General features: G+C 37.7%; 1 protein-coding gene and 2 long non-coding RNA genes across 9 annotated transcripts in view; 1 reads left to right on the forward strand and 2 right to left on the reverse strand.

Moving 5' to 3' along the window:
- LOC725336 (longitudinals lacking protein, isoforms A/B/D/L) overlaps positions 1-27500 on the reverse strand; it is a 178591-nt gene that overhangs the window by 34856 nt on the left and 116235 nt on the right. Inside the window, exon 7 of one of the 7 annotated variants that reach the window (XM_006567544.3) lies at positions 2585-2926. The exons of 2 other annotated variants lie outside the window; for them this stretch is intronic. In XM_006567544.3, the coding sequence (XP_006567607.1) occupies positions 2604-2926 (323 nt within the window). In that variant the 3' untranslated portion in view covers positions 2585-2603. Of the gene's footprint in view, positions 1-2584; positions 2927-6767; positions 7160-9967; positions 10234-13452; positions 14727-25360; positions 26507-27500 lie in introns of those variants that run through there. 4 more of the 7 variants (XM_006567523.2, XM_006567571.3, XM_016913864.2 and 1 more) reach the window with 4 other exon arrangements.
- Positions 14636-15473, forward strand: LOC113218994. Its single transcript, XR_003305346.1, has 2 exons — positions 14636-14766; positions 15073-15473. It is a non-coding gene; the product is annotated as an uncharacterized LOC113218994 (long non-coding RNA).
- LOC113218995 lies at positions 18445-20051 on the reverse strand. The gene is made up of 2 exons (XR_003305347.1): positions 19867-20051; positions 18445-19607 (listed from the first exon to the last, which is right to left on the reverse strand). It is a non-coding gene; the product is annotated as an uncharacterized LOC113218995 (long non-coding RNA).

Below are 27500 nucleotides of genomic sequence, written 5' to 3' on the forward strand. Positions count from 1 at the left end.
TGAGATTCAGGTACCGAACGCTATTTGTGGCTGAGAATAATCGAACGAATCAACTGCTCGAAGAGACGAAAGTGAGAAAATAGTATATATACGATTGATGAAAGAAAAAACAAAAAAAAAAAATCACGATTACGGTATCTATGGAAGAACGTTGTACGAAAGGCTGGACGATGGGGGGAGGGACGGAAAGCGGACCGCCATTTTGTTCCCGCGCTCGGCTATTTTGGTTATTCCGCGACACTTTGAAGGATCGTTGTATCGAGCCGGTTGACGTGCTTCTAGGCTTATCGGCAGTGCATTAAAAAAATATCGTACGAGGATGATCTTAACTCGAGCAATCACTTAATTAAAAAGCAATAATTATTACGCGTTATATAATATAAATATATGTATATACTTAAATGCATCGTATAGGAATCTACTAGGTTCGTGTATCTGGCAGTCTGACGATCACAATGCTATAGGAATATCCCGCTGAACTTAAAAAAATATATGTCTAATCAGTGTGTGTACGCCGTGTATAGCGCGCCGTGTGAGCGCTACCGATTATAGTCTTATGGAGTTGTGTGTACATGTCTATATATGCATATGTACGTTTGTAATTATACATATCGTGGATATGTATGTGTGTGTGTGTGTGTATGTGTACATGTCCTGTGTGCGTGTGTTCCTTTAGAGTTCTGCGTATGGAAGGAAGCATTAGTGAGAAGCAAAAGACGATTCGGTCTTTTACAAATGATACCGAATCGGTGCTTAATACTGTACCCTCTCTAGTTGACCGCTTGGCGGCAGCAGCGACGAAGGGATATCGTAAAATGGCTGCCTTTCTCGAAAAGGCGAGTCGGAAATGACAATGGGTGTCCAACCCATTCGCGGACCGCGTGTAAAATGGGAACGTCGCGCGTGTCGTGTAGTGTGTGAGTTTTCATGCGATTCGTTGAACGCGACGAAATGTAATCTTCTCTCGATTCGAAGTGAGTGAACTTAGCGCTTAAAGAACAAGTTTGGTGTATCCGTGTTTGAATCCTAACCTTTGATAAAGGAAGCACGAGAATCAGTTCGATACCGCGATACCGAATGAGTTTTAAAGAAAAAAAAATTCGTAATGTGTAATTTAGAAAGTGAATTTTTCTCTTTTCTCTTTTTTTTCCCTTTTTTCTTTTTTTTTTTTTTGTATTCTTTTTTTCTTTCTCTCTTTCTCTTTGTCTCTTTTTGCGTCCCCGGTGAGCCACACGCGCACGGCATAGCCCGTTTAAAAATATGGAACCAGTGTGACCAGAATGGTTGCTATGGAAGAGCTCCGGTTTACCGGACGGTCTTAATCCGACTCGGGGCGGGCTGTTCTCTAGCGGACGACTCTAAAACTTCGAAAGGATATCGTGATTCTTATTCGCCTCGATTCTTTCTCCGAAACCGTATTGGCTAGCTTTCTAGGATCCATGGAAACACGCGTTGGAATTATGTACGGTGATCGGTGAAAACACTGTAGTGCCTGATGATCGATCGAACAAGAGATTTGTGTTGGTAAATTTAAGTTAATTAAATATATACGTCTTCGTATCGAGATAGATAAAAGTCGGCCGATTCATCGGGATACAGTGTCTCCAACGACTCAACCTATATATACACGATACGATGAATTATTTCGTCGATCGACGGTCGATCGTACGAAATCTCGATTCGCTTTTCGGCGTTCGTATTCGTATAACGAATGCGAACACCATAAACGCGAAAAGAGCGTTGCGTGCAATCGCCTCGATCGAGAAGGAACGTTCTAACATTTTTTTCTCACGGTGAATTCGAGTGGACGACGATTGCCTTGCGAAGGCAGCGCCCCGAGCGGGAGATTGACGCGGTCTCTCGTTTATTCGCGGTGCATCTCGTTACGCGAAAAAAAAAAAAATAAAAATTATAATAACATTAGTCGATCGATTGATCAATATTAATCAATTAATAATAATTAATAATAATAAACCTTAGAAAACGTTAAAAAAAATAGAATCGAAAATCGAGATAAGGAGGATCGGCAGTAAAATAACCGAGTGTGATATATATATATAATGTCGGAGGATATCGCTGACTTGCCGCGATTACTCAACCAGCCGCGTCGTCTTTCGGTCTCACCGCTCTCGATCGTTCGTTCGTTCGTTCGTTCTGGATCCTTGCCGAATTTAGCCTCGTTCCATCTCTTCTCTTTTCCTTCTCGTCGTCCATTCCTTCGTCGTTCCTCGATCGTTTTCTATCACGCGTCTATCTTCTCCTCCTTTGCCGCTTTTCTATCGCTATTCTCTACCACTCTACCTCGCATTTTTCCCTCTCTCCCATTGTGTGTTCGTGTCTCTACGTGTACGTGAGTGTATGTTATATATAAGTGTTCTATCTCTTTCTCTTTCTCTTTCTCCCCTCCCTCCCTCCCTTCCCTGTGTCTACGATCGTTGTTGGAACGTCAACCAAGCGCGAAAGAAGACGGGATAAATGCACATGGTCGATTAGAAAAAAAAAAAAACGCAACGTGGGTGTGGATCGTATCGATTCGATCGTCCCTCTTTCGCGCCCGGGCGACGACGTCGACGGTCACTCTCCGCGTTCACCAAGCCTCCTCGTTAAACGAGCTCCTGTTTGTATATCTTCTCTTTGTGCATCCGTTCCATATGCCGCGCGATGTGCATCTTCTGCTTCGCCCTATAAACACAGTGAGGGCATTGGAATTGGGGCTCCTTCCCGCACTCCCACTTCTGATGATTTCTCAGGCTACTCTTCAGCTTGTACACCCTTCCGCACGCCGGACAATTGAAACCCTCAGGATTCGACGAGCTGGAACCGAGCCCTTTGCCCAATCCGCCGCCCGACCGCCACATGATCGAAGGGACGCTCCATCTTTGCCAGGCAGCCGCCCACTTTAGCCCGGTGATGCTTAGGTCTTCGGCTGGAACACATGATTCACGACATTATTAGTTTATGCTGTTCACTTGGGACCGTGAATCGATAGTTGGACGGTCTTTTTTTTTTTTTTTTCTTTATTTTTTTTTTTTCTCTCTCTTTGTGTGTGTGTATATATATATATAATCCTGGGATGCGATCGTTCGATTATTTTCATTCGCTCGCTCGTGCGTGTTCGTCCGTTCTCACGGAGAATATTTATCGACCGAGCGTCGATCGGCCTCTCCGTTACTACGTCGGTATATCAATCACAATGCGCGACTCTTGCGGTAATTAAGCTTAAACGCTGGCCATCGACACAAAGCCGATCGAGAACGCGATCGTTTCGAATTGTGATCTTAGGCTTTGTACTGTGCCTAAGCGCGTGCGAAAGCGGTCTTCAGCCGACGAACAGCGATATATGTATATATGTATATACATATATATGTATATATATATATATATGTACATATATGTATACATTATATAATAAATATAGAAATAAAGAAAAGATTATCGTATCTTTTATTCTTTTTCTCTTCTTTCGCATTTCTCTTTTTTTTTTTTTTTTTTATTTTTCCTTTATCTGGCAAAAATTTGAAAAGAGAGAGAAATTACCAGCTGTTCGAAGCGAAAGATCATTTTCGCCGATTTTCCTGAAAAGCGATCGCGTTTTGTTCGACGAAGGTTCGTGAAGGAATCGTTCGGCCCGATCGATAATACAGTACTTTTTTCGGCCGGTTTCGATCGGTACACGATTCGTTCTCGAGCTCGACCACCACTCCACGCGATCGAAATTGATCGTATTGGATTATATTATATATTGTCAAGGGAGGAGAGAATAATAAATGCACGTTTGTCTCGTATCCCTACGTTCGAGCCCCAAGCAGCTAGCTATGAATTTCGCATACGAAGAAGGAGCGGTATTTGTGCGTGACGAAAGAAACAGAATTATATATATATATATATATATATATATATATATACACATGTATATACATATATATATGTATTATTCCTTCGATTTATTTTCGAGAAAGGAAAAAGAGAAAAATAAAAGGAAAAAAAAAAAAGGAAAGAAGAAGAGAGAGAGAAAAAAATAACACAATCGTGATCCACACTTTTCTTTTTCTTCTCTCTCTCTTCCGTACGGCGGCCTCTGTTCCTTTCGACGCACAAGCGATAAAAAAGACGTGTTTCTATGTACAAGTTTTCGAGAGAAGAGTTAGTGCACATGCTACTCCCCTAATATATCGACGAGAGAAGGAGAGAAGAGAGAGGTCAAAAAAAAAAAAATTCAACAGAGAGAGAGAGAGATGCAATTGCGCGTCCGAAAAAAAAAACGAAGAAAAAGGGGAGGGGATCGCAACGATGGGCCAACGTGCCGTATTTCCGTCCGAACCGTGGGGATTGAACGCATTACACGTCTAGCGGGGAAAATTTTCTCGTTTCTCTCTCTTTTTTTCTTTTCTCTTCTTTTCTTTTCTTTCTCCTCGTCAACCAATTTCCGGAACTCTAATTTTCCCCCACAATCGGATGGAAACACGGAGAGCACACCGATGCGATCGTTTACTTTCTACAACAATGTACAATGTAATTTCTGATCATCATCAGGAAGAGAAAAATGATTCAGAGATGGAAGGAAACGAAGAGAGTCGAAGAGACAAAGTGGAAAAGAAAGAAAAGAAAGATAGAGAGAGAGAGAGAGAGAAAGAGAAAATTGGAAAGAAGGAAAGAGAGAACGATTAAAGAGAAAGAGATAGGGGAAAACGAGAGAGCGAGAAGATATATATATATATCTTCGTATATATATATATATATGTGGGCACAATGCGAAAAAGGAAAGTACAGAGTCTGGCAAACATCGTTGAGAAATATTTTTTTCGCTGGTAAAAAAAAAAAAAAAAAATTATCAGGTGTGTATCGTGAATATACCGTTGATATTTCGTCAAGTTGAAATATTTATAATTTACGAAGAATTACGGATTAATTTACTATTTTTGCGGCGATACTCGATCATGAATGGAACAAGTATATTATATACACATATATACATATATATATATATATATATATATATATATATATGTATATATATATATACATATATAAAAAAAATAAAAAAAGAAAAAGAATTGTAAAAATGAACGCGTGTAATGGCAAGGTATTAGAGATATATATATATATGTATGTTTGGGTGGACGTTTTCTGATACTTTTCGACACATTTATTTAATCAAACGTACGAAATACGATTTTCGACTCGCTTAGTTAAGAACGTTAATACTAATAGTCGCAAAAATCAATAACGCAACAACACTGCAAAATTGCGAAATCGTGGATTTGTCGCGTTTTTTTTTTTTTTTTTGTTTTGTTTTTCTCTTTTAAATACGAATCAGTCTTAAGTGGAAAGTTCGCATACGAACCTATTATTCGTTTGTTTATATCCTCCTAACACGCTTAACATAGAAAAGTAGTCTTACTTATCGTTTTACGATCTGAACCAAGTTTTTTGTTCTTTTTTTTCTTTTTAAGGCTCGTATATGTATCTATGTATGTATGTGTGTATGTGTATGTGTGTGTGTACTTTTTTGTTTCCGCTCATCAATGTTCTTTTTTCGTTTCCTTTTTTCTTCTTCTTTTTCTTTTCTCTCGTTCTTCCTCTTCTTCCTTTTCTTCTTCTTTTTCTTCTTCTTCTTCTTCTTTCTTTTTTTTTTTCCTTTTTCTCTCTTTTTCTTTAGAAAACTCGCAAACTTTATTGTCTCGGTCACGAATTTCTATATCTATCTCGTTTAAGGCACTGGATAGAGATTACGACTGGATACGATCGACGGAGTTTTTGTCCTCGCTTCAGAGTGAACGTACAATTGTTCGCAAATTTCGTCGCAAAGGGGGTGGAGGGGGAGGGGGGGGGGGTTGTGTGTGGAAGGAGAGTAAGAGATCGCAAAACGTACAAAAAGAAAAACAAAAAGCGCAAGAAACTAACTAGATAAATTCTATGTTTACATTATTTGTATAAATAAATTATCAGTCGTGTTAATTAAACTTCTTCGTAGTACAAGATTCACGATTGTTCGATTTCACGCTTTTCGAAAAAAAAAAAAAAAAAAACCCATTATTATTTTCCCGCGATCCGATTAAAATCGAAATTTCAATTCGTACAATCTTTCTTCAATTAATGTGTATATATAATAATAATAATAATAATAATAAAAAAATTCATTAAAAAAAAAAGAAAAACACACAGGAAAAATATATATCACGATCACTAATTCGATAGATTTCTATATAATAATAGATCAGTTCTGCAAAAAAAAAAAAAAATAATCTCTAAACGACTCGGATCAAAATCACTCGATCGGTGATTTTACTTGTATGAACCCCTGTCGAAACTGCCCTTTCTTCTTAACATCGTTTCTTAACATTTTTATACAATAATAATAATAATAATAATAATAATAATAATAATAATAATAGTAATAGTAATAATAATAACGATGATGGTGATGACGATGATGACAATGACAATAATAATAATAATAATAATAATAATAATAATAATAATAAAAATAAAAAAAGGAGGGGGAGGAAGGAACTACAACTAACAAAACTCGACTATTACCAGTTCCACGCAATTCCAAATTAAAATTTCCAGAGAAAGGGAAGAGGAAGATGATGACAGTGATAATAATTTTGGGGGGGGAGGGGGAAAGAAAAAGTAAATAAATCGCATAAAGAGTTGGATAATTCGCACAAACGGATCGTCCCCGAAACGAGCCGATAATCGTTGGGCGCGAAATATATACGAATAATATGTATAAAATCGAGCGTGAAACGCTTCTTTCTTTCTTTCTTTCTCTCATTTCTTTAATCTATCTCGAGCTTGGGCGTGTACGCGAGCAGGTATGCCTCCATGTCCCCGATTTTGTCCAAGTGTTGGCGGCGTATGTGTCGGAGCCAATGGGCTTTCCGCTTGCACCGTTGCGGGCAGAATGGGCATTGGAACTGTGGCTCCTTCCCGCACTCCCAGTGCACGTGTCTCTGCAACGAGTCCTTCCTCATGTACGATCTTCCGCATCTGCTGCACCCGAACTGGCCGGCCGGCTTCTTGCCCACGTAGTTGCACGCCTTCGGTATCTTGAGCTCGGCGAACGGCAACAGCCCCTGCTCCTGGATCTTCCACGCTTGAACCGGCAGATCGGTGCTCTCCTCGAACGCTTTGCCCTCCTCCCTCGTCCCATCTGCAATTGGTAAAAAGAAAAAGCGAGTTTAGGCCTGCCCCCAATTCATCGCCGCGACACCGCTCCGTAAAGAGAGGAGGAGGAGGAGGAGGAGGAGAAGAAGAAAAGAACACTTGGTGGAACGCACACTTTTGCGGGTTATGCGCTTTTTTGTTTCTCTCTTTCTCTCTCTCTCTTTCGAGGCAACCCCTTTTACAGGTTCGTCGATCGGTTGATCGGTTTCATTCTTAAAAAAAGAAGAAAAAAAAAAGGTAAAGTGGAGTTGGAGATAATTTCCTTCGATGTAACGATGATGGTGGTGGTTATTGCGAAGGGAGACAAATATGGAGAAGAAGAATTTCACACGCTTTAAAACCGATTAATATCGACGATATTGATTAACCAATTTGCCAATTAAACAAGGTTGGCTAACAAAGTTCGCTTCTTTCTCTTCTTTCTTTTTTCTATTTCTAGAAAGAAGGAATAAATTATTGTTTGTCGTTCGATTCGAAGACGATCTCTTTTATCGATCGATATGATAAAACGTACAAATTACACGCTTTTTCTTACGAAAGTCTTCGCAAAGTTTATATATATATATATGTATGTATCTTATCGTACATTTTTCTTGCGGGGAGGGGGAAGAGGAAGGAGAAAGAACGATCGACGAGCGCGACGATATCTTCGATTCTTTTTCAACTTTTTTTAACGTGTTTTTCTAAAAACGGGGAACAGAATATTGCGATCAACGAACGTTGACATCGAGAATGGACGACGGTCTCTCCTCTGGCTGGGATCTTCTCGACGCTGCGTGGCAAAGATGGCAGTTCTTCCCTTTCGATCGCGGCTCGTTATCGAGGAATTAATATATTCGAAGAATTCGATCGGTGCACTGGCGTCACTTGGATCATTGACAGTTGTTTCCGGGTCACCACCTGAAAAATCGAATACGAATGTACTACTGTTCCCCAAATCGACGTTCTTTTGGCTCGATTCGTTTCGATTCAATCTTGAACGAGCCAATGAAATATCCGAAAATATCGGATCGTTCGTTTTGAACGATAAAAAAAAAAAAGAGAGAGAAATTGTGAGGAAATAAGCTATGATTCCATTTATTCTCGAAGCGTTTATTTTTTGGAATTGTGGAAAGTTGCAAGAAAGAGAGAAGGTTATTACAGGTGTTGTATCATTAATTAAGGTGTATTGATCCATCGAGTAGCTTTCTAGAAATGAGCCGATTTTTTATTCAGTTTATTTATTATCAATTCCCTCCCCTTCTTTTCCAACCTCTAATTCGTTACAAAATAATATTTTTGGTTACAAAACACTTGGAATTTCATCGTTAAATGTTAGTCGGATTTATCGTTGATTTTCTTTTTTTTTTAACCGAGCACGATTTCCTCTCGTGATTGTCCTTGGATCGTAGCATTTCCTCGAATTCTTAGTTCTGTTAGAACAGCAGCCAATAACCTGAAACGGAAACAAACGATGTAGAGAGTGTTCGAGCGTTTATTCGACATTCTGATTCCATTTTTTATTCCTCCTTTCGTAATGGAAGAAACCGATCTCGATCTTTCGATTTGAAGGAAATCGAATTTGTTCGATTCCAAGTTCGCTGAAGGGAAAAAATGAAATCAGTAGTGGCACGTTGAAAGTGATTTTTTTAACACACGTTGTAATAAACAAGTTGGTACGTTGGAAAATATAAATTTTATTCATTCGTAACAAAGAAACGAATTACGCAAATCAATTGAAAACTGAAACAGAGAGAGAGAAAAATTATTATCGATAATCGAATTGAAAAAAATTTCACGTAAGAAAAAAATAAACGATATACGAGATATATTGTATAGTATAATGATATAATACAAACGAATACTATTAAACTTTTTTTTTTTCAACTTCATTTCAATGGTACACACTCAACACGATTATCGTCGCTTGTGCTCTTTTCTGTCTTCGTTTCCGCTACAAATTTTTGTACACACATATGTGTATATATATATATATATATATTTTTCTTTTTATCTTCGTGTCATCATCATCATTGTCGTTAACGTTACAACAAACGTAAAACAAGTAAAAATCGTTCGACAATAGAAGTAGAAAAGTCAAAAAAAAGTCGAAAGATCGGAGAGAACGAGATCGATACTCTCGTTTCTCGAGAAACAACCATCACCAAAAAAAAAAAAAAAAAAGAAGAATTACGAAATCGCTCGTCTATCGCGATGGAGGAAATGAAAAATTTTTATAAATTTTATTTATAAAAAAAAAAAAAAAAGAAAATGATATCGATAATTTCAAATCATCGTTTCGAAAATCGTTCGAGAAAAATTTACTCTTTCTCGAAGAGTATACTGTTCCGAATTATCGAGAGGAAAAAAAAAAAATACAAGCAACGAAGTTTCATTTTCGTATCGATCTTTTCTCCATACCATCAAAACTCGAGCTTCGAATCGAATCGAATCGTTTTCTCAAATAACGCCGAGAAAAATTCTACTTCTCCCTCGAAACCAGCTCCACGCGATCTTTTCCCTTTTTCTCTTTTCTTTTCTTTCCTTTTTTCTACCGACTCGCAGCTTTTCCCCTATCGATAAAAAAATACATGGAAACGCATGCAAAACGCGAGCAGGAACATCGAAATCGTCGAATCGGTGGAAGAAAAAAAAAAAAGAAAAAAAAGACAGGGTTGAATCGAATCGAATTCTAAGCGATGGATAATGGAAATTATGGGATTTAAGTATCCGAAAGTGTATCCGAAAAAGCGGCGCGGAGAACCTGCGTGGATCAACGGCCGTGGCATCTCTTCCCACGCATCCAAGTCCCCAGCTGTGGTGGCTGAGGTCAAGCCGACCTCTCCTCGCGCTCCAGCTTGGCGGTGGTCGTTCTCTTCACGTCGGCCACGTGCACGTTATAATGCCTCAACAAACTGTGCTTATGCTTGAATTTAGCGTGGCAAAGGACACACTCGAATTGGGCCTCCTTCCCGCACTCGAGCCTCTTGTGCCGTTGCAACGATATCACCCTCCTGTACTGCCTTCCGCACGTGTCGCAGGGATACGTCTCGAAACTGATGGGTAGCCGGTACCAATACGCTGAAAACAGAAATACTCGGTTAGCCCGGAAATTTTACATTTCTTTCCATCCATCACGGTCACTCGAGCAAACTCGATTCGAAACTCGGATCGGATGCACTCGATCCGCGGTCGGCGCGATCAATTGCTTCGCCAGCGATCGTGCGAATCTTTTCTCTTTTTTTTCTCTTTTTCTTTTCTTTTCTTTTTTTTCCTCGTTCTTTTTTTTCTTTTTCTTTTTCTTTTTCTTTTTTTTTTTCGTGAAGAAGAACCAGGGAGAACGACGAAAATTTCGCTCGAGGGCGAAGAGAGAGGGCGTGTGATGATGAGGGGAGAAATAAGAAGAATGGAGAATATGAATAAAAATAGTACAATCTTTAGAAAATAACCCGCAACAAAAATTGTTTTTTTTTATTAATAATAATATTAATAATAATAATAATAATAATATTAATAATAATATTAATAATAATAATAATAATAATAATGTTAATAATAACATTAATTGTTGATAATTAATCGTAATGGGTATTCGTAGCCCGACTGGTAATAAATCTTTCTTTCTTTCTTTCCTTCCTTCTTTCCTTCTTTCTCTCGATAAGAGAAGAATCCTTCCCTCGGAGGATTAATCGCGGATTAAACGAGTATTGGATGGGCAGCGATTTGTCCTCCCTTTGCATAAACAATTTGCAAACTCGAGAATTGAAACGAGATATTATATAATAAGTAACACAAGAATCCACGAATCTAGGCCCTGAATTAACGAAAAAGAAGAAAATCCATGAACGTATTTTATAGTACCTTTTTCTCTTTCCTTTCCTTTCCTCCTCCCCTCTCCCTTGAACATGGAGCGCCGACCAAGAAAAAAGGAGACATCGATCGATCAATTCTCGACGCAACAAACGCCCAATTTATTTAAAAAGTGAGCTGCACGATCTTTCTTTCCCAAAATACAATCTTTGTTTCTCAATGAGTTTCTCCCCTCTCGTTCTTGGTTCAGGGAGGGGGAGGAGAAAATTTCACCCAATCGCGCATTCGCGGATCCCCTCTTCGACGAACAAACGAAGAAGAAGGAAGAAGAAGAGAGAAAAAAATAAAGGAAAGAAAAGAAAAAAAGAATTGGGTGAGATTGGAAGGGTACAACGAGTATATCCTAGGTTAGTTCGTAGGCAGGTCGATGCGAGCATCCATAAATACTGATATCAAAAATACTGGACCACGTTTTAGATTAAGAAGATCTAAACGGGTCCTTTTTCTTGCTTTCTCTTCTCATTCTTTGCGTATATATATATGTATGTATATATATGTATATATATATATATATTTCTTTCTCTCTCTCTCTTTCTCTCATTCATTCATTCTCTTTCATTCTCTCTCATTCTCTCTTCTCTACTGTGCGCATGTATGTTGAAAGATGGAAAAGAGAAAAAAAAAAAAAAAAAAAACGTTGCTATGCTTAATTAAAGGCTAGGAATACGAATATATAATATAATATATAATAATAATAATAATAATAATAATAATTGTATAATAGAAAACGACAAACGAGTCGATCTCGGAAAGACTAAGGAATGTTCAAGTTAATAATAATAATAAAGATAAGTCGCGTTTTTATATATCATCGATCGACAAGCGTTCAAAATAATCCTTTCGACGATACACCCATTTTCATTTTCCTTCAAATTAAATTCGTGAATAATAATAATAGTAATAATAATAGTAATAATAGTAATAATGATAATGATAATAATAATAATAATTTACATTCAAAGTACTCGCGCAGAGAGATCGGCCCTTTTGCTTGAGCAAAGACTTATACGATCCTCCCTCTATGGATTAAGACGCAGGAGAGAAAAAATGTTTCTTCGCCATTGGTAAATTCGTCTATATATATATATATGTGTAAAAAAAAGAGAGAAAAAAAAAACGAAGGAAAATACGACGATCCCTAAAAATTATAAACGTCGTGTAATATCGTGTAGAAAAACGATTATAACATCGTTATAATTATATATATATATATATTGTTAAGTATTTCACCGATATGATCACGATTCACAGAGATTCGATATATTTCAAAAATATATATATATATGTACGATATAACGGCGTGTTATAACTCTGGGATTCATTGTTTCGCTTTCTTTTTCTTTTTTTTTTTTTTTCTTACGATATATCTTTCACCTTGCCTTACTTTTATCTTTTTTTTTCTTTTTCTCGTTTTTTAAAAACGTATTCTTTGAGATGTGTTTGTAAAATTTAATTAAGAAAAATTGATTATATAACGCGATAGGCAAAGTTGGAAAGATATATTGTTCGTTATCATCTATCGTTCTAAATCTAAGTGTTTCTCAGGTAACCGATTTTTCTGCAATTAATTAAATGATCATGGCAAATGCACGATCGTCACGCGACTTTACTTAATTGTTACATATATATATATATATATATATAGTAAGTGTATATTTTTATATACGTGCAAATATATACTATATATATATATATTTATTTATATTTATTTATTTCTTTTTTTTCTTTTTCCTGTTTTGTCGAAAGAAGGCACTAATCGTATCGCTTACACGCTAATTACGCTCGGAATGATTTATGATTTCGTAACTGTTACCGTCAGTTCCATTTACCGTTTTTTATAATGTAACGTTTGTAACATTTTTTTAAAATCAATCTTACCATCTAAGAAGAGAAATATCTAAGATATGTATAAAAGTACTAGAAAATACCTATATATATATATATATATATATATATATAAAATATCTTATGAATAAGAAAAAAAAATTCCAAAAGTGGTAACACGATCGTCAATTTCTTCTTCTTTTTTTTTTTTTTTTTTTTTTTTTTTCGATCATTTTAACCCTTGATTTCATTTTATTATAAAATTAGTAATTCTTTTCTTTATAATATAAATATCGACCGAGGCTCGAAAGTTATTCGTTCGTGGTCGCGCCATTCCCGAAATTTCAAATTGCGATTACGATCGTCGCGGAGAAATTAAATGCGTAACGGGGGAGAAAAAAAAAAAAAAAGAAAGAAAAGAAAAGGAAAAAAAACCCGAATGTTAAATAATATAATATCGACCTCCGTACGTATAAGCATTTTAATTAGTTATCGATTAACTAAAATCGTATAAAAACGATCGTTGCTAAACATTGAAGAAATGTTTAAATAAATTGGTAAATAAACTGAGATTATTATTATGTACACAGATCGTCGAGATACGAGTGTTAAATTCGCGGTATTGAGGTAACAAACTCGAGAAAAAAAAAAAGATCAAACGATTCCACGTACGCGTTTTCATCTGCTATGTACAGCATCTGAGAAAAAGAAACGGAAAAAAAAAAATTAGACGCGATAAGGGAAGATGAAAGGGGAAAACTAGACGGAATCGTTTATACAAAAAAAATATATATATATATAAGATGATTCTCTCGTCAGTGAATCCAAAAAGTACCATCTAAAGTCTAAATAATAATGATAATTTCACATTTGCATGCAGATTTTAACATTCGCGAAAATGTTACGAATATCATTCGCTACCAAATTTAGCAATTTAGCTTTTTTTTTTTTTTTTTGTTAAAAACAGGATATTATCACCGCGATATTTAGGCAAAATTATCTTCGATAACTTCCTTTCTTTATACCCGAAGGTCAACGAAAGCTCCGAACGTAGACTTATCACCGAGAATATTTTTAAAACTTAAGCACTTCCTCTGATGATAACCCCTAATTTTACATAGCGCGGTAAAATCTGTCGGTAAAAAAGGGCGAAATCTATCCCGCGAACGTCGTACGACCGTTACCACGATTAAAAACCACACGCAAGCATAAAGATTATCGATCATCTTTAGATATCTGCGCTGGGAAATAATTTTTCCAGCGACCAAGGAGGAGTAGTATCGGCAAAAATTAATTATGATCCGTGCGCCAAGAAAATTAAGCGGCCTCGTCGTACTCGATCTTTTGATGATGCCGCTTGTAGTGCACGGTCAGATTGCCGCGTTGCCTCGCCTTGTACGGGCACATTGGGCACTGAAAGGCGGGCGGTTTCCCGCCGCACTCGACCATCTCGTGGCGGCGCATCGTGCTCTTCCACCTATAACCTTTCCCGCAAAACTGACACCTGAACTTTCGTTGTTGCTCGTGCGGCACGCCCATGTAAACGACGCTCAGATCGCAAGGTTGGGGCAACACCTCGAACGAGTCGGGAAACACGACCTCGCGCGTTGACGCGCGTGCGCCGCCGCCATTGTCGTTTCCACTGTCATAGCTATTACTGTCCCAAGTGTTGCTCACGCGTCTGCTCGCCAGAACGATACCGCCCCTCGTCGTCGTGGTGGCCGACGTGCTCGATGACGAAGGCCTGGTCTTCTTGCTGGCGTGTTGTTGTTGTTGCTGCTGCTGTTGCTGTTGTTGCTGCTGCTGCTGTTGTTGTTGTGCCTGTGGCTGCTGCTGCTGCTTGCAATCCGACCGTAATAACGACAGCAATGCAACCATTCCTGCAACAGGTCCCGACGCCAAGCGAGACGCGAGATCGTGGTAAGAGGTTATTCTTCCAATGAATGAAAAGAAATTTTTTTTTTTTTTTGGGAGGGAGAAACGAAAAAAAAGAGGGAGAGAGAGAGAGAGAGAAAAAAGATCCGCGAATTTAAAAAAAAAAAAAAAAGAAAATTTGACGGTGATGATGGAGGGAGGATGGGGGGGATGTATATGTATAAAAAATATATATATATCGTGGAACGAGCGACGGTGCGAAATCTTTTTCTTTTTCTTTCTTTCTTTCTTTCTTTTTTCTTTTCTTTTCTTTTTTCTTTTCTTTTTTTTTTTTTTTTCGTTTTTTTTTAGTCTTCCCGTTTTCGATGCACGAATAATAATAAAGTTATAATGGCGGCAAGAGAGATCAGTGAGATTAAACCCGTAACCAACCCAACACATAACGTATCAGCCAATAGCCCCGAGAAATAAGTGCGCCCAGTGGTTTAAAATTTTGCCGTGTTTACGTGAATAGGCGTGAGTTGTTTGTAAAAAAAAAAATAAAGAGGTTGCGAAGAGAGATCGAGAGACTCCGAGAGAGAAATATTGCCGGTAGTTGTAGTAATAATAATTTAGAAAAGCTTAGGTGTATGGTTGGTTAATTTTATGATTATCAATGATTACCATGATAAACGTATCGTCTCTCCATCCTCTTCGACCCTCGTTTCTCTTATCGATGAAAAGATGCCAATTTCCAACCCTCCACAATAAGATAATAATAATAATAATAAAAAAAAAAAAACAGGATGTTTCGGCCATCTTAAATGATTTCGATTTCGTATATATATGTATATATATATATATATAATACAAGAGATTTTTGTTGCATTCAGTGAGTTTATGTATTATGGTATATTATGTACGAGGCGCGTGCGTGCGTTTTGAAACGAACGTACACGATTTGATTTTCGAAAGAGAGGATAAAGACAAATTATTATTATTATTATTTTTTTTTTCGTTGTTTCTTTTTTTTTTCTTTCTTTTTTTTTTTTTTCGAACGCAACAGCAATAAGTAACCTTTTTCGATCACCGGGACCGGGATTCAGTCGACGTTTACACGATGTCCTGAAACAAAAAATATGCATCGAGGATTTAAAGGAAAAACTATTGAATGAAAATGGTTGATTAAAAAAAGAAAAAAAAGAACACGTTTTTTCCAGAACGGCCGTCGAAATTGCGAATAATCGTTGACAATCGACACATTATCTATCTGTAAAAATTAAAAACGAACGATTAACGATAGATTAGTTTAACACACAACACGTTTCTTTTCTTTTTTTTTTTTTTTTTTTTTTTTTTTTTAAATTTGGGAAGAGAAAGGAAGAGAAAGAGAGCGTGTAGAAAGAGAGATGAAATGAGAGAATTGTAAGAAATGTAACACGTAAATTACCCATTGCGGTTTATTCTTTACACTTTTCGGGATTATAAGGAATCGATTATTAAGAACGAAGAGGAGAGAGAGAGACACGAATATATCCTTATATCCGTATCTACACACAAATTCGTTTTCCTCGTTACGGACTCGTTATTATCTTATCGTGGGGAAATGGCGACGAACTCGCGTTCGTCAAAATATAGATCTGGCTAGCTTTTTCAAAAAAAGACATTGCTCGAATTACACTTGTATACCTTATATAATATATAATATAAATTGTTATATATATATATATGTATATATTATATAACACGTCTTATTACAATTATTAGAGATCCAAATCCAGTGGATAGTTTTTTTAAATGGTCGTCGATCGATCTTTGATCGAAACGGACAATCATTTTTCACAAAAAAAAAAAAAAAGTATCCAGAATCCAGAGAGAAGCAAGGATGATCGTCACGGTACGTCGCAATTTTATTTTGGATTTTATATTCGAATTTTATATTCGAAATTTCTTACGGATGGATTGAATTTCAATCGAATAATAACGAAAAATAAATTATTCTTCTTCGTTTCAGCCTCCGGAACAAAGAAAAAATTCCAGATCATATCGGCAGTATAATAATAATGATAATAATAATAATAGTTTTATCCTAATTTATTTACATAACAGTTGAGCAATTTGCTATGCTTGTGTGCCACGTGAGAGTCCAAATTGAATTTCCTCTTTGAGCTGAAGCGACAGTAGGGACAGTGGAATTGCGGTAGCATCCCGCATTCGAGTTTCAAATGGCGGTAGAGGGAGGATGCGTTCGAATATATCTTCTGACACTTTCCGCAAGGGTACATCCTTCGAGGTTTACTCGCCGTCCTAGCCATTATTCGTTGTCCTAGATGCTGCCAGAAATCTGTGAAAAATCATCACCTGTGTCAGCTGTGTGCAATGCATGTTCATCCCCGACGGGATATAACGGCGTTTACATTCAATAAAAGTTCAAGAAAGGAAAAAAGAGAAAAAATGGAAAAGATTAAAAAAAAGAAGAAGAAGAAACTTTGGAATTTATTATTCGTTTACAGGGGGAGGAGAGAAGGAGAGAGAGAGAGAGTGGTGAAATCTGCCTGAAGAATGAAACAGCGAAAGAAAAGATATACGAAGAAGAGGAAAGAAATAAGGACGAAAAAAGAATTTGAATAGAATACGAGTTCAAACATTATCGAACAATTAGCGATAAGCTAAGAGGAAGAAAAAAAAAAAAAAAATATCGATTCGATATGCGACAATGAGAGAAGATAGAAAATATTTCAAAAATTTTTTTTCAGTTCAGTCAAGTTATTCGAATCTCGTTCGAACGAACGAGAGGAGGAGAATCCACGCGAGAGGGATAGAGAATATGAAGAGTGAGCGTTGAGAGAAAAAATCACCTTTGGGCATCGGCTGCGTACAATCGGTAATAATGTTGTTTGTTTCGACTCTTGAAAGGAATATCTCGCATACAACGTAACATTTAACCTTTTTTTTTTTCTCATTCATTCATTCTTTCTTTCTTTTTTTTTTTTTTTTTTTTTCGTATCAGAATATAACGCAACATTTATTTCTTATAAAAAAGATATTCCAAGTAACAAGAAGAGGAGCGTTGTGTCGACTGCGCAGGCGTCACGAGTCGGTCACGTGTCCCGGATCGATTTTCTTTTCTTTCTTTCTTTTCTCTCTTTTTCTCTCTCTCTTTTTCGCGCGTCCTGTTGCTCGCGGGAGCAAGCAGACTCGACGGATCAATTGTTAACGTTGTAGAGCATTTTGTAGTGTATCTGTCGGATGAATTCGCCGTTCCCGGACGTAAGGAGAACGGGCCAACATTCCGGGCTCTCTCGTACGTGGCGGTGCAACGACTTCCTCCATTTGTAGGATTTCGAGCAGGCCAAACAGGTGTTCCACTCTGAAAAAGAAACGCGTTCGTCTCGTCAATAAGAGGAGAATTTTCATCCGAGAAAATGTACGCATTTTGGTCGTGCTTTTTAATCTCGCGGACGAGGGGGGCTGCATGTTCGATCGTTCGTTTACAGTAGTAGTAGTAGTAGTAGTAGAAGGGGAATTGTCGCCGCGATAGCGTTGTTTATGTTTTTTGTGTGCAGAGTGGAGTTGAGTTCGGTGGAGAAACAGTTGGAGGGAGGAGAGAACCGTTGATCCGTCGGTGATGGTACACGCTCTGTTTACTGTTTGGCGTTTTTGCGAGAATAACTTCGGAATCGTTTGGTTGCAAAGAATCTTGAAACTGACTGGAACGAATTGTTGAATTTTTTTTTTTTTTTCAATCTTGATTCGATCCTCGATCTTGAAAATCGCTTGGAAAATTTTTTAAAATTATATCATCGAGAGATGAAATCGCGATTACAAAGGAGATCGATACACGAGTAGAAATCAATTTTCTGTGAACTTTTAAAATGAATCGACGAATATTTTTCCGGGTAAAAAAAAATCGATTAAACGAAAAAAAATTATCTCCATGATAAGAGGAAGAATACAACTAATACACGGATATGAAAAATTATCCAAATTCGAGGATAATGATCGTCGAGGCGCGATGCAGATTGAATGATTTCAACAATGGAATCAAATTGGACGACATTTCTTTAATAACCGATCGTTAAGATAATGTAGGCGAGAAGCCTGTGTAATAAACTTCGTTATAAAAAGTTTAATTAATTTTTCCTTTTCCTTTTTTTTTTTTTTATTTTCGAGCGCCATCCCGTTTCTCTCTTACTTCGACTCTTCCAAGAGCTGTAATATACAACATCTCCAATTATAGACGACCTGCAAAAAGAAATCGCACGATTAGTCGAAATTGTAAAATCAATCGTTTTCACCGATGTTATCTGTTACCGATAATATCGATAATACGAATTATTCGCTTCTCTTCTGAGATAATCCTTCTCCATCTTCCCTTCTTTCTCGAATTTAATGGCGGACGACGAGAGATACACGCACGAAAGATACAAAGAGCACATCGATGATTTATATATACTCGTCGATCGTAGAATTAAAAGAGAATTGAGAGAAAATACGGGTATATCGGATTGGATCGTTGCTTCGTCGACACTTTATTGATTGGTCGTCATAAAAACGACTCTTCGCTGCGTTACACAGTATTTTTCCCTCGAAAATTATCACGATCGAATTTCGAATTCTCGTCTTCGAGTTCTTTTTTTTTTACGCGATAATATCGATCGAGGGTGATTCGTTGGACGAGTTTTCGCAGAAAGATCGATGGAAAAATTATTTCGGGGATATCGTTCAAATCTTGGCCACGCAACCGTGTTCCTTCTTCAGATGATTGAGCAGATTGAACTTCATTGGCATGATGCTGTGGCAAAAGGGACACGTGTACAAAACTCTACCGCACTCCTCTCGCACGTGCCGATTTAGGGCCATTCTCGATCTGTACGTTTTCTTGCACTCGCAGCACGCGTGGAAACCTGAAAACGAAGGAAGAAAGGTATCTTTGAGTACAAAGTAACGTTTCGCATCCCTCGATCGACGAATAAGCGAATGTCGCTCCACAAAAGCATCAGCAAAGCATACTATCCTTTCTCTCTCTCTTTCGCTCGTTCGCTCGCTCGTTCGCTCTCTCTCTCGCTCACTCCTCGTGTCGTTTCTTTCTTCCCTTGATGTCTCGATTTCCTTTCCTCTTAATGCAAAACGTGTTTAATTTTAACGAACGAATAACGTACACACCTTGAATACACCTCCAAGTACGTATCGATTTATTAATCCATCATCTTTTGCTAATATGTACATACATAAAACGTACAGATTCCCTTCTCTATCTAGCATCGGCATAATCACTTCTAAAAAAAAGATTTTTCATCATCTATTATCATTTTGAAAGTAACAAGCTAAATTAAACGTGTATATATATATATATATATATATATATATATATATATATATATATATGGGATAGAAAATGTTCAAATTATTCTCGATACGTTTGAATAGTTGCAGCACTCGTTACTAGATGTCTCCTACTGACTGACTCGTACTTTTGTTCCTGCGATATAATAAAATTCCATCCAAAATTGTGACAAACGTCACGTGTGCGAAAACATTAATAATCTAATAGATAATCACCAGACGAAACAGCCTACAACCAGTTCCTTTCCGTATTACCTTTTAACGCGCGCATTTCTTCCTTTCCTCGGTTATGCTTCCTCTCTTTGTGTCGTGAGCCATAAAGAATAGGTTGGAGATTAAACGTTAACGTTCACCGGATGAATTTCTAACAGAAAAATTCGAACATTTCACGAACAACGTTGCTCTCGACGATTGCGCAACATCTTAGCGTCTCTCCTTCTATATAACTTTGACCTCGAGCACGAGCCTTTTTACCCGTGCTTCGCACGATGTTTACAAACAAAACTTTCGTTCGAGTTCATCGCGCTAGGACAGCGAGCGTAAGATATCTTGCCCTCTACTTCTCTCGTTCCAAATTTCTCTTCCATTCGAACGTAACGTATGTGTGTGCTGCCGCAGGAATCGCACGTAAACTGAAACACGTAAAACGAATTACTCGTTATTTGAAATCCTTGATAAAAATCTCGTTACTCTTCCGTCGTCGAACTAACATTTTTCCAATCTTCTTCCCGTTCTTGTTCCGTTCTCGTTGTTTCTCTGCTGTGTGGAGAAAAATAGGAGAAAGAAAAAAAAAGAGATACAGAAAGAGAGAGAAGATAAAGTGAATAAAAGAAATAAAAGTAAACCTCTCTTTGTCATCGATCGCCTAGAAAAGACAGTTTCTAACCATCAGTTTACGATACTCTTCTGTTTTCTTTATTTTTTGGTATTACGAAAATACATGCATTTACGAATAGAGCGAGGGGCGGGGGCGGGGGGAGAGAGTTAGGTGTTAAATTCGCGATGGCCGTGTTTTAACGAGCATCAATTCGTCACGGATCACGCTCGCTGTGTGAGGAACAACGCAATTCGAGTCGACGTTTTTTTTTTTTATCTTTTTATATATATATATATATATATATATAATTTTTAGTTTTTCCTTAAAATCTAAGAGCGGTGTAAAATCAGTCACGCGTTTACATAACGAACAACTGGCGAACTGGTTTGGTTTAAAAAGTTAAAAATCACGGGAGGGAGGAAGGAAGTTGCCCTTAATTAGTAAGATTCCTGCCACTTCTTTTTTTTTTCTTCTTCTTCTTCGAGAGAGAGAGAATGTACGAGACCTGAATGTACGAGTCGAGCGTACGTATATACGTATATAACGAAGCAATGGACTACGACGAAAAATTATGCTTGCGTTTTTTGGACTAGCAATTGTACAGAAAGACGGTTCAAATCTTGGTAAGATATATGATTAACGATATTACGAGAAACTTTCCGTTTCGTTACAACTTAAACTACTATTTTTCGACGTTTCTTTTTTTTTGTTTTTTTTTTGTTTTTTTTTGTTCTTTTTTTTCTTTTTTTTTTTTTCTTCTTTTTTCTTTAAATCATTCGACGTGATCGTCCAACGAAGAGAGAGACGTCCAATGAAAAGAGAGAAAGAGAGAAAAAAAGGAAAAGTAATTCTTTAAATAGAATCGGACGTAACGTTTTCGCAATGTTCTCGATATTACCGTATCGAAAGTCTGAATTTTATAGAGACAAAAAATTTGAATAGGATCGGGTAAAATCGCAATGGATACTTGGAAGATAATTCAAAATTTTTTTTCAAGATCTCAAGAATCTCGATTCGTGACTTTTACTTTTTAACACTAGCAATATATCGGTCTTCGGCCGACTGCGTCCGATCATTGCCGAACTCGTCCGAAGTCGAACGATCCGATTACATGTTACGCGTCTTCGCGATTCTATCCGAAGTTTCGCCCGATTCTACCCGAATTTTCTCGACTCAACCCGAACTTATGATTAGGGAACAACGCACTACACTCGTAATGTTAAAAATCGAACTGCGCACGCTAGTAGAATCGTAACCTCGGTCGCTATTCACTTTCTTACCGGATCCTGAAACATTCGTAGAACTTATATTAATATAATAATCGCGAAAAGCGCGAAAATTGAACGACACAGACGACGCTGACTACTAAAAAAAAAAAAAAAAAATAAAAAACGAGCAAAGCGAGAACAAACAATGGAGAGAGAGAGAGAAAGAGAGAGAGAGAGAGAAAAAGGAGAAAGGAAAATGAAAAATCCGCGCTTTTCCACTCTGCACCGCTAGTTTTCGTCGTCGATTCAAACACCGTTTCCGCTATAGGAGCTGGCAGGCACGAGGAAGCTTCGACGCGAGTTTAAGGCAATCGGTTGCCGCGTGACGCGGATCGGGGGAACGCTCGAATCAAATTCGAAGGTTCAGGTGTTCGGTGACGTGACCTTGAAGTGTTGCTCAGCCTGATGGGCGTGCAGTATGAAGGCCTTGAACGCAGCGAAAGGGCACAACGGGCACTTGAACTGTGGCGGTTCGCACTTGTGCTTCAAATAGTTGCTCCACATCTTGTAGAATTTGCTGCACATTGTGCACGTGTAGCCGAGAACCTGGTCGCCCATGTACATCTTCCGGTAGGCTGAAAACAGAGGGACCAAGTTAGATCGATAGGCGAACAATTAATCGGCTTGAGGAGAGAAAACGGGGTTCTGGCATCCTCGATCGAATCGTGTCTCGATCTACATCGAGTCTGAGAGGGAAAAAAAAAAAAAAAAAAAGAAAGAGAAAAAAAACACATCGCTTCGTATCTCGCGAATATATTCGAAATGGCGCGACCAATTTTTACATTGGCCTCGATTCGACTCGATTCGATCGGTAGAATTCGAATTCTGGTGATGGGCAAATACGTGGTTAGAGGAAACCAAAGGAGTTTTTAGAGTTCATCAACATGTATCATCAACGCATTCCTGCGAAATCTGTTTTATTACAGAAAGATGAGAAGTGATTTCGTCACACTCGGACGCAAGCGTGGATTTGTAAGTTTTTTTTTTTTTTTTTTTTTTTTTTTTTTTTTTTTTTTTTTAAGATAAATCACTCACTGTTAACCGTGTTAACCACGCAGGTGGTAGGATTAAAGCGATTAGCCGCAACGAATTATTACGATCGTTGCCTTCCTCTTCGTTTCCTTCGCTTTAGAATCCCTTCTTTTCGGGTCGTCGTTGAATCCCTCCTCGCCTTTTCCTCTCTCTCTCTCTCTCTATATATATATATGTATATAGCACCGCTGCATCGACGAAAATTTCATCGCCAATTTCACGCATTCCAAAGGATATACCAGTGTATAGATATATGTATATATACTCTTCGTATATATACGAGCATGCATCGCTTTATTTTGATTCGCGATCGATTCGATCCACCCGTTAAAATATCTCTAGCGAACATCTTTATGAAATTTCGATTACTTACGAAAGAATAGAAATAAAAAAAAAAAAAAAATTCGAAACGAGCATTGTTCACGATTGTTATCGATCGACCTTGGTCGAAAAATACGAAACGCATGCGACAAATACGTATTTCACACACAGAAACGTGTGTGCGTGTGTGCGTGTATATATGTGTGTGTGTGTGTGTATGTGTGTTTTCGCAAGAAAGAAAAAGGAAGAGAAAAATAAAAAACTCGAGGAAAAATATTCGTCTAAATACTGCCATTTAGATAGACCAGCTTATCACAGATATGGTTTGCTCGAAACGTTAATTTGTAAATGTACCTTAATGGACATATATGCGACATATATATATATATATATATATATATATATATCGATAGAACAAAAACGTCAATATATCATTTATTGGTAATTATTTTTTTCGAGTTCGATCACGCAAGAAAAAAGAAAATCGAAGCTCGTTTTCTCTTACCATCGCACCGTTTAACATCGTGTAAATAAAAATTTTTATTAAAATGGAAGGGGGAATGAAAATTCCATTCAATGGAGGAAATAAGAATAATCAGAGCCGATTACACACATTCGTGCGTTCAATTCATTCAAATATTCTCAAATATTTCTCTCTCTTAAAAAATATCGTCTCTAATCCGTCAATAATTCTTGTCCACTTTTCTTTTCTTTTCTTTTCTTTTTTCTTCTCTTCTTTTCGAAGAATCGAACGAGCGAACTATCGATTGTAAACAACGTTGCCGTGATGTTTCTTTTTATGATTCTCCATGCACCACTTGTGAGGGCTCTTATACGGGCAAGCGTCACACGCGAATTTCGGCTTGGCGTTGATGCACTCGAATTTTCGATGTCTCCACAACGATCTGTGAACCGCGTACGCTTTCCCACAATCGACGCACACGAAACTTCTCTCTCGAATGTCCAAATTGCCAGCTTGACGGAGTTGTTGTTGCTGCTGTTGTTGCTGTTGCTGCTGCTGTTGCTGTTGCCAGTCATTCCTTCGAGCAACTCGGTTCTCCGGCTCGAGGTTGTAGACATTCTTGTAATTCCACAACAACGCTGAAACAACAACACCAGATCGGTTAATACGATCGGATCGACCACGAATCTCGCGAAACGATACGTAACCATTTTTTTTTTCTTTTTTTTTTTAATACATAAATAATACGATTTGACAAAATTGTATCTTTTTTTTTTTCTGGCCACGCTGACATTCGAGAAAATATATATATATATATATATATATATTGTTTTCTCTTTTCTCACTGTCATTGGAGAGGCGATTCCAGCACGAGCAGAGCCTGAAAATAATTATCAAACAGAAGAAGAAAACAAAAATGGAATGTGATGTAAAATTTGTATCGTTTTCTTTTCTTTTTTTTTTTCTTTTGATAAATATTAATACACAAGAAAAACGTCCACGCTCCGACGATACGACGAAGAGACCTATGGAATGATTTATTTTTTAATCACCTCGAGTTACAAACAACCTGAGCATTTGTTGTTTATTTCGATAAATCATGTATACAATATCATCGATCGAGTTGGATGAGTAATATCGAAAATTCGGTTGTCGCAGATATTTTATAATGTTAATACAAATTAATTTACAGTTTAATAGGATTGTAAATTCAAACGATCGATAAATCACTTGTTACTTCGATCTTCTTTCTCGAAATCCGAAAAATGTTACGCAAAACATTATATACGTTTCTCTAATATTATACATACGACGATTACATTATTGTCTGTTTCTAAGAGGAGAATTAAAATTCTATTTACCTTGGGAGGAAAAGCGCTTTGAGTATAATACTGATTTTTTTCTTTTTATAAATTTTAAAAGATACGCGTATGGTTTTTACACAAATTACGTGAGTAATTTTTGTTTAATAATAATAATATATTACGCGTTATTAATCACCACAATATGAAAATGCATATATCTTTATTACAATTTCATTTTCTGATGAAAGGAGAACATCAGGCCTGATATATCTGTTAAAAATACGACAATCACAGGTTCAAATTCTATTCCTCGAACTGTTATAATGCTTGGCAATCTAATATTTTTTATCGGATACTTCGTTACTTTGAATAATCTAATCTTCTTTGATAAATGGCCCAATATCTTTGAATAATTCGTTATTTTCGAACTAGCTTCGACTCGCGTCAAATTCGATCGAGATACTATCGTTACACGTCTTTCTAATCCTCTCACGCCGAATTCACCCGAGTTTACCCGATGCGACCCGAAATGTCGAAGTACACGAAAACTTCGGGCGAAGTCGGGTAAGTTCGGCTCGTGAGAATTAACGAACGGAATAGAATCGAGATCGCGAGCCGAATCCGCCCGAATTCGATCAATATTAACCAAGAACGTTCAATTATAGAAAGAATTGGAAGACTATTCGAAAGGATTGAAATATTGTAAATTTCACTCGAATGTTTGATTATCAGTCCTGAGATTCTCCTAACGGATAATGTAATCCACGTATCTACGAATGTTACTATTCCCGTCACTTCGTTAAATTCGATGAATAGTGAAAATAATTATTCGCGCACGACTATTGCTTCGTTTCGTTCGGCTCGGCTGAACGATGAAACGTCTTCATGTGCCTTCTCACGCAGAACGAGTAATTGCTACGAAAGTTGCACAGATCGCAGCGAAATTTCAACACGCCTGTATCGTGAACGTTTCGCACGTGTCTCTCCATGTTCGCCTTGTAAGTGCTCTTGTACTGGCAGAAGGAGCAGGCGAACTGCGAATTTCTCGGATTCATCTTACAACCGAATTGCACGTGTCTTCTCAACAAATTCTTCAATGGGAACACCTTCTTGCAGAAACCGCACATGTGTCGCTTGTGACAATTCAACATGGATTGCGCAGCCGCGGTTACCTTAAATTTATCGAATTCTGGAGGGAGTTGAAGACCATCGACGGGGCCGTAATCAGCAACATAACCTTGCACGTTCCATACCCCTGAAACAGAGCAAAAAGAACATCGATGAAGCGGAATTCGCGTTGGAAATAGATGTCGGTAGTTGTTCTCTTCAGACCTAATTCGTACGTTCGACGTTTCGAATTCGTGAAATAAATTCGTGCTCCTCGTTTAAGAGATCATTTCCTTCGATCATTCCCCAATTCAACGAAGAATCGTAACGTCGTAATTTCCTCCTCTTTGCATATACTTGCGCCGTGAACGAGACCAGGGAAGTAAATATTACAAATATTTCAAAAAACCGTGAAGGAAGAAAAATAAACTCGATAATTTCTTGAGAGATTTGCAGCGAACATCGCTGCAAATGGGCGACGTGTAAATGAGTAGAACGTACATGGCGTACATGTTTATTTTAAATAATTTAAAAATAATATATATTATTTATTTAAATAATAGTCAAGAGAAGCGGAAGAGGAAGAGATAAGAGACAAATAGAAAAATCTAATGACCCCTGTCGATGATTTACCATATTTTCTTTCAAAATCGATCCTCAATCGATCGAAACCTTTCGAAACCTTTTCTCGATCTCCGTTGCCCGTTCTCGCGGATCGCACAACAATTTAAGGGGAAAATGCGGCGGAATCGTTTCGAACCGAGATGTGCGGCGTGAACGACGGAGGATGGACGTGGCGGGGAAAGTTAATACGCTAAGCGGGCAGCCGCGAGTGCACGTGTCTCATGTGCCTGAAGAGTATGTCCTTTCTGCTCGTTCTGTAGTCGCACAACTTGCAGCAGAACATAGGTGGTAATCCGCAACCGGTGCTCAAGTGTCGTTGAAGGCTCGCCTTCCATGTGTAACCTTTGCCGCACTTCGGGCAGACAAAGACGGGCTTGCCCCCGGATTGGTCAGGCGTCAGCGAGTCGTCCAATTGTTGGCCCGACAAGCCGCCCCCTAAAAATCAAAAGCGATCGAGTTAGAAAAAAAAAAAGGGGGAATGGAGCCTCTTCTCTCGTTTTCGTTTGTTCCTTCGAATT

This window comes from Apis mellifera, linkage group LG9, assembly GCF_003254395.2.
Source record: "Apis mellifera strain DH4 linkage group LG9, Amel_HAv3.1, whole genome shotgun sequence".
NCBI lineage: Eukaryota > Metazoa > Arthropoda > Insecta > Hymenoptera > Apidae > Apis > Apis mellifera.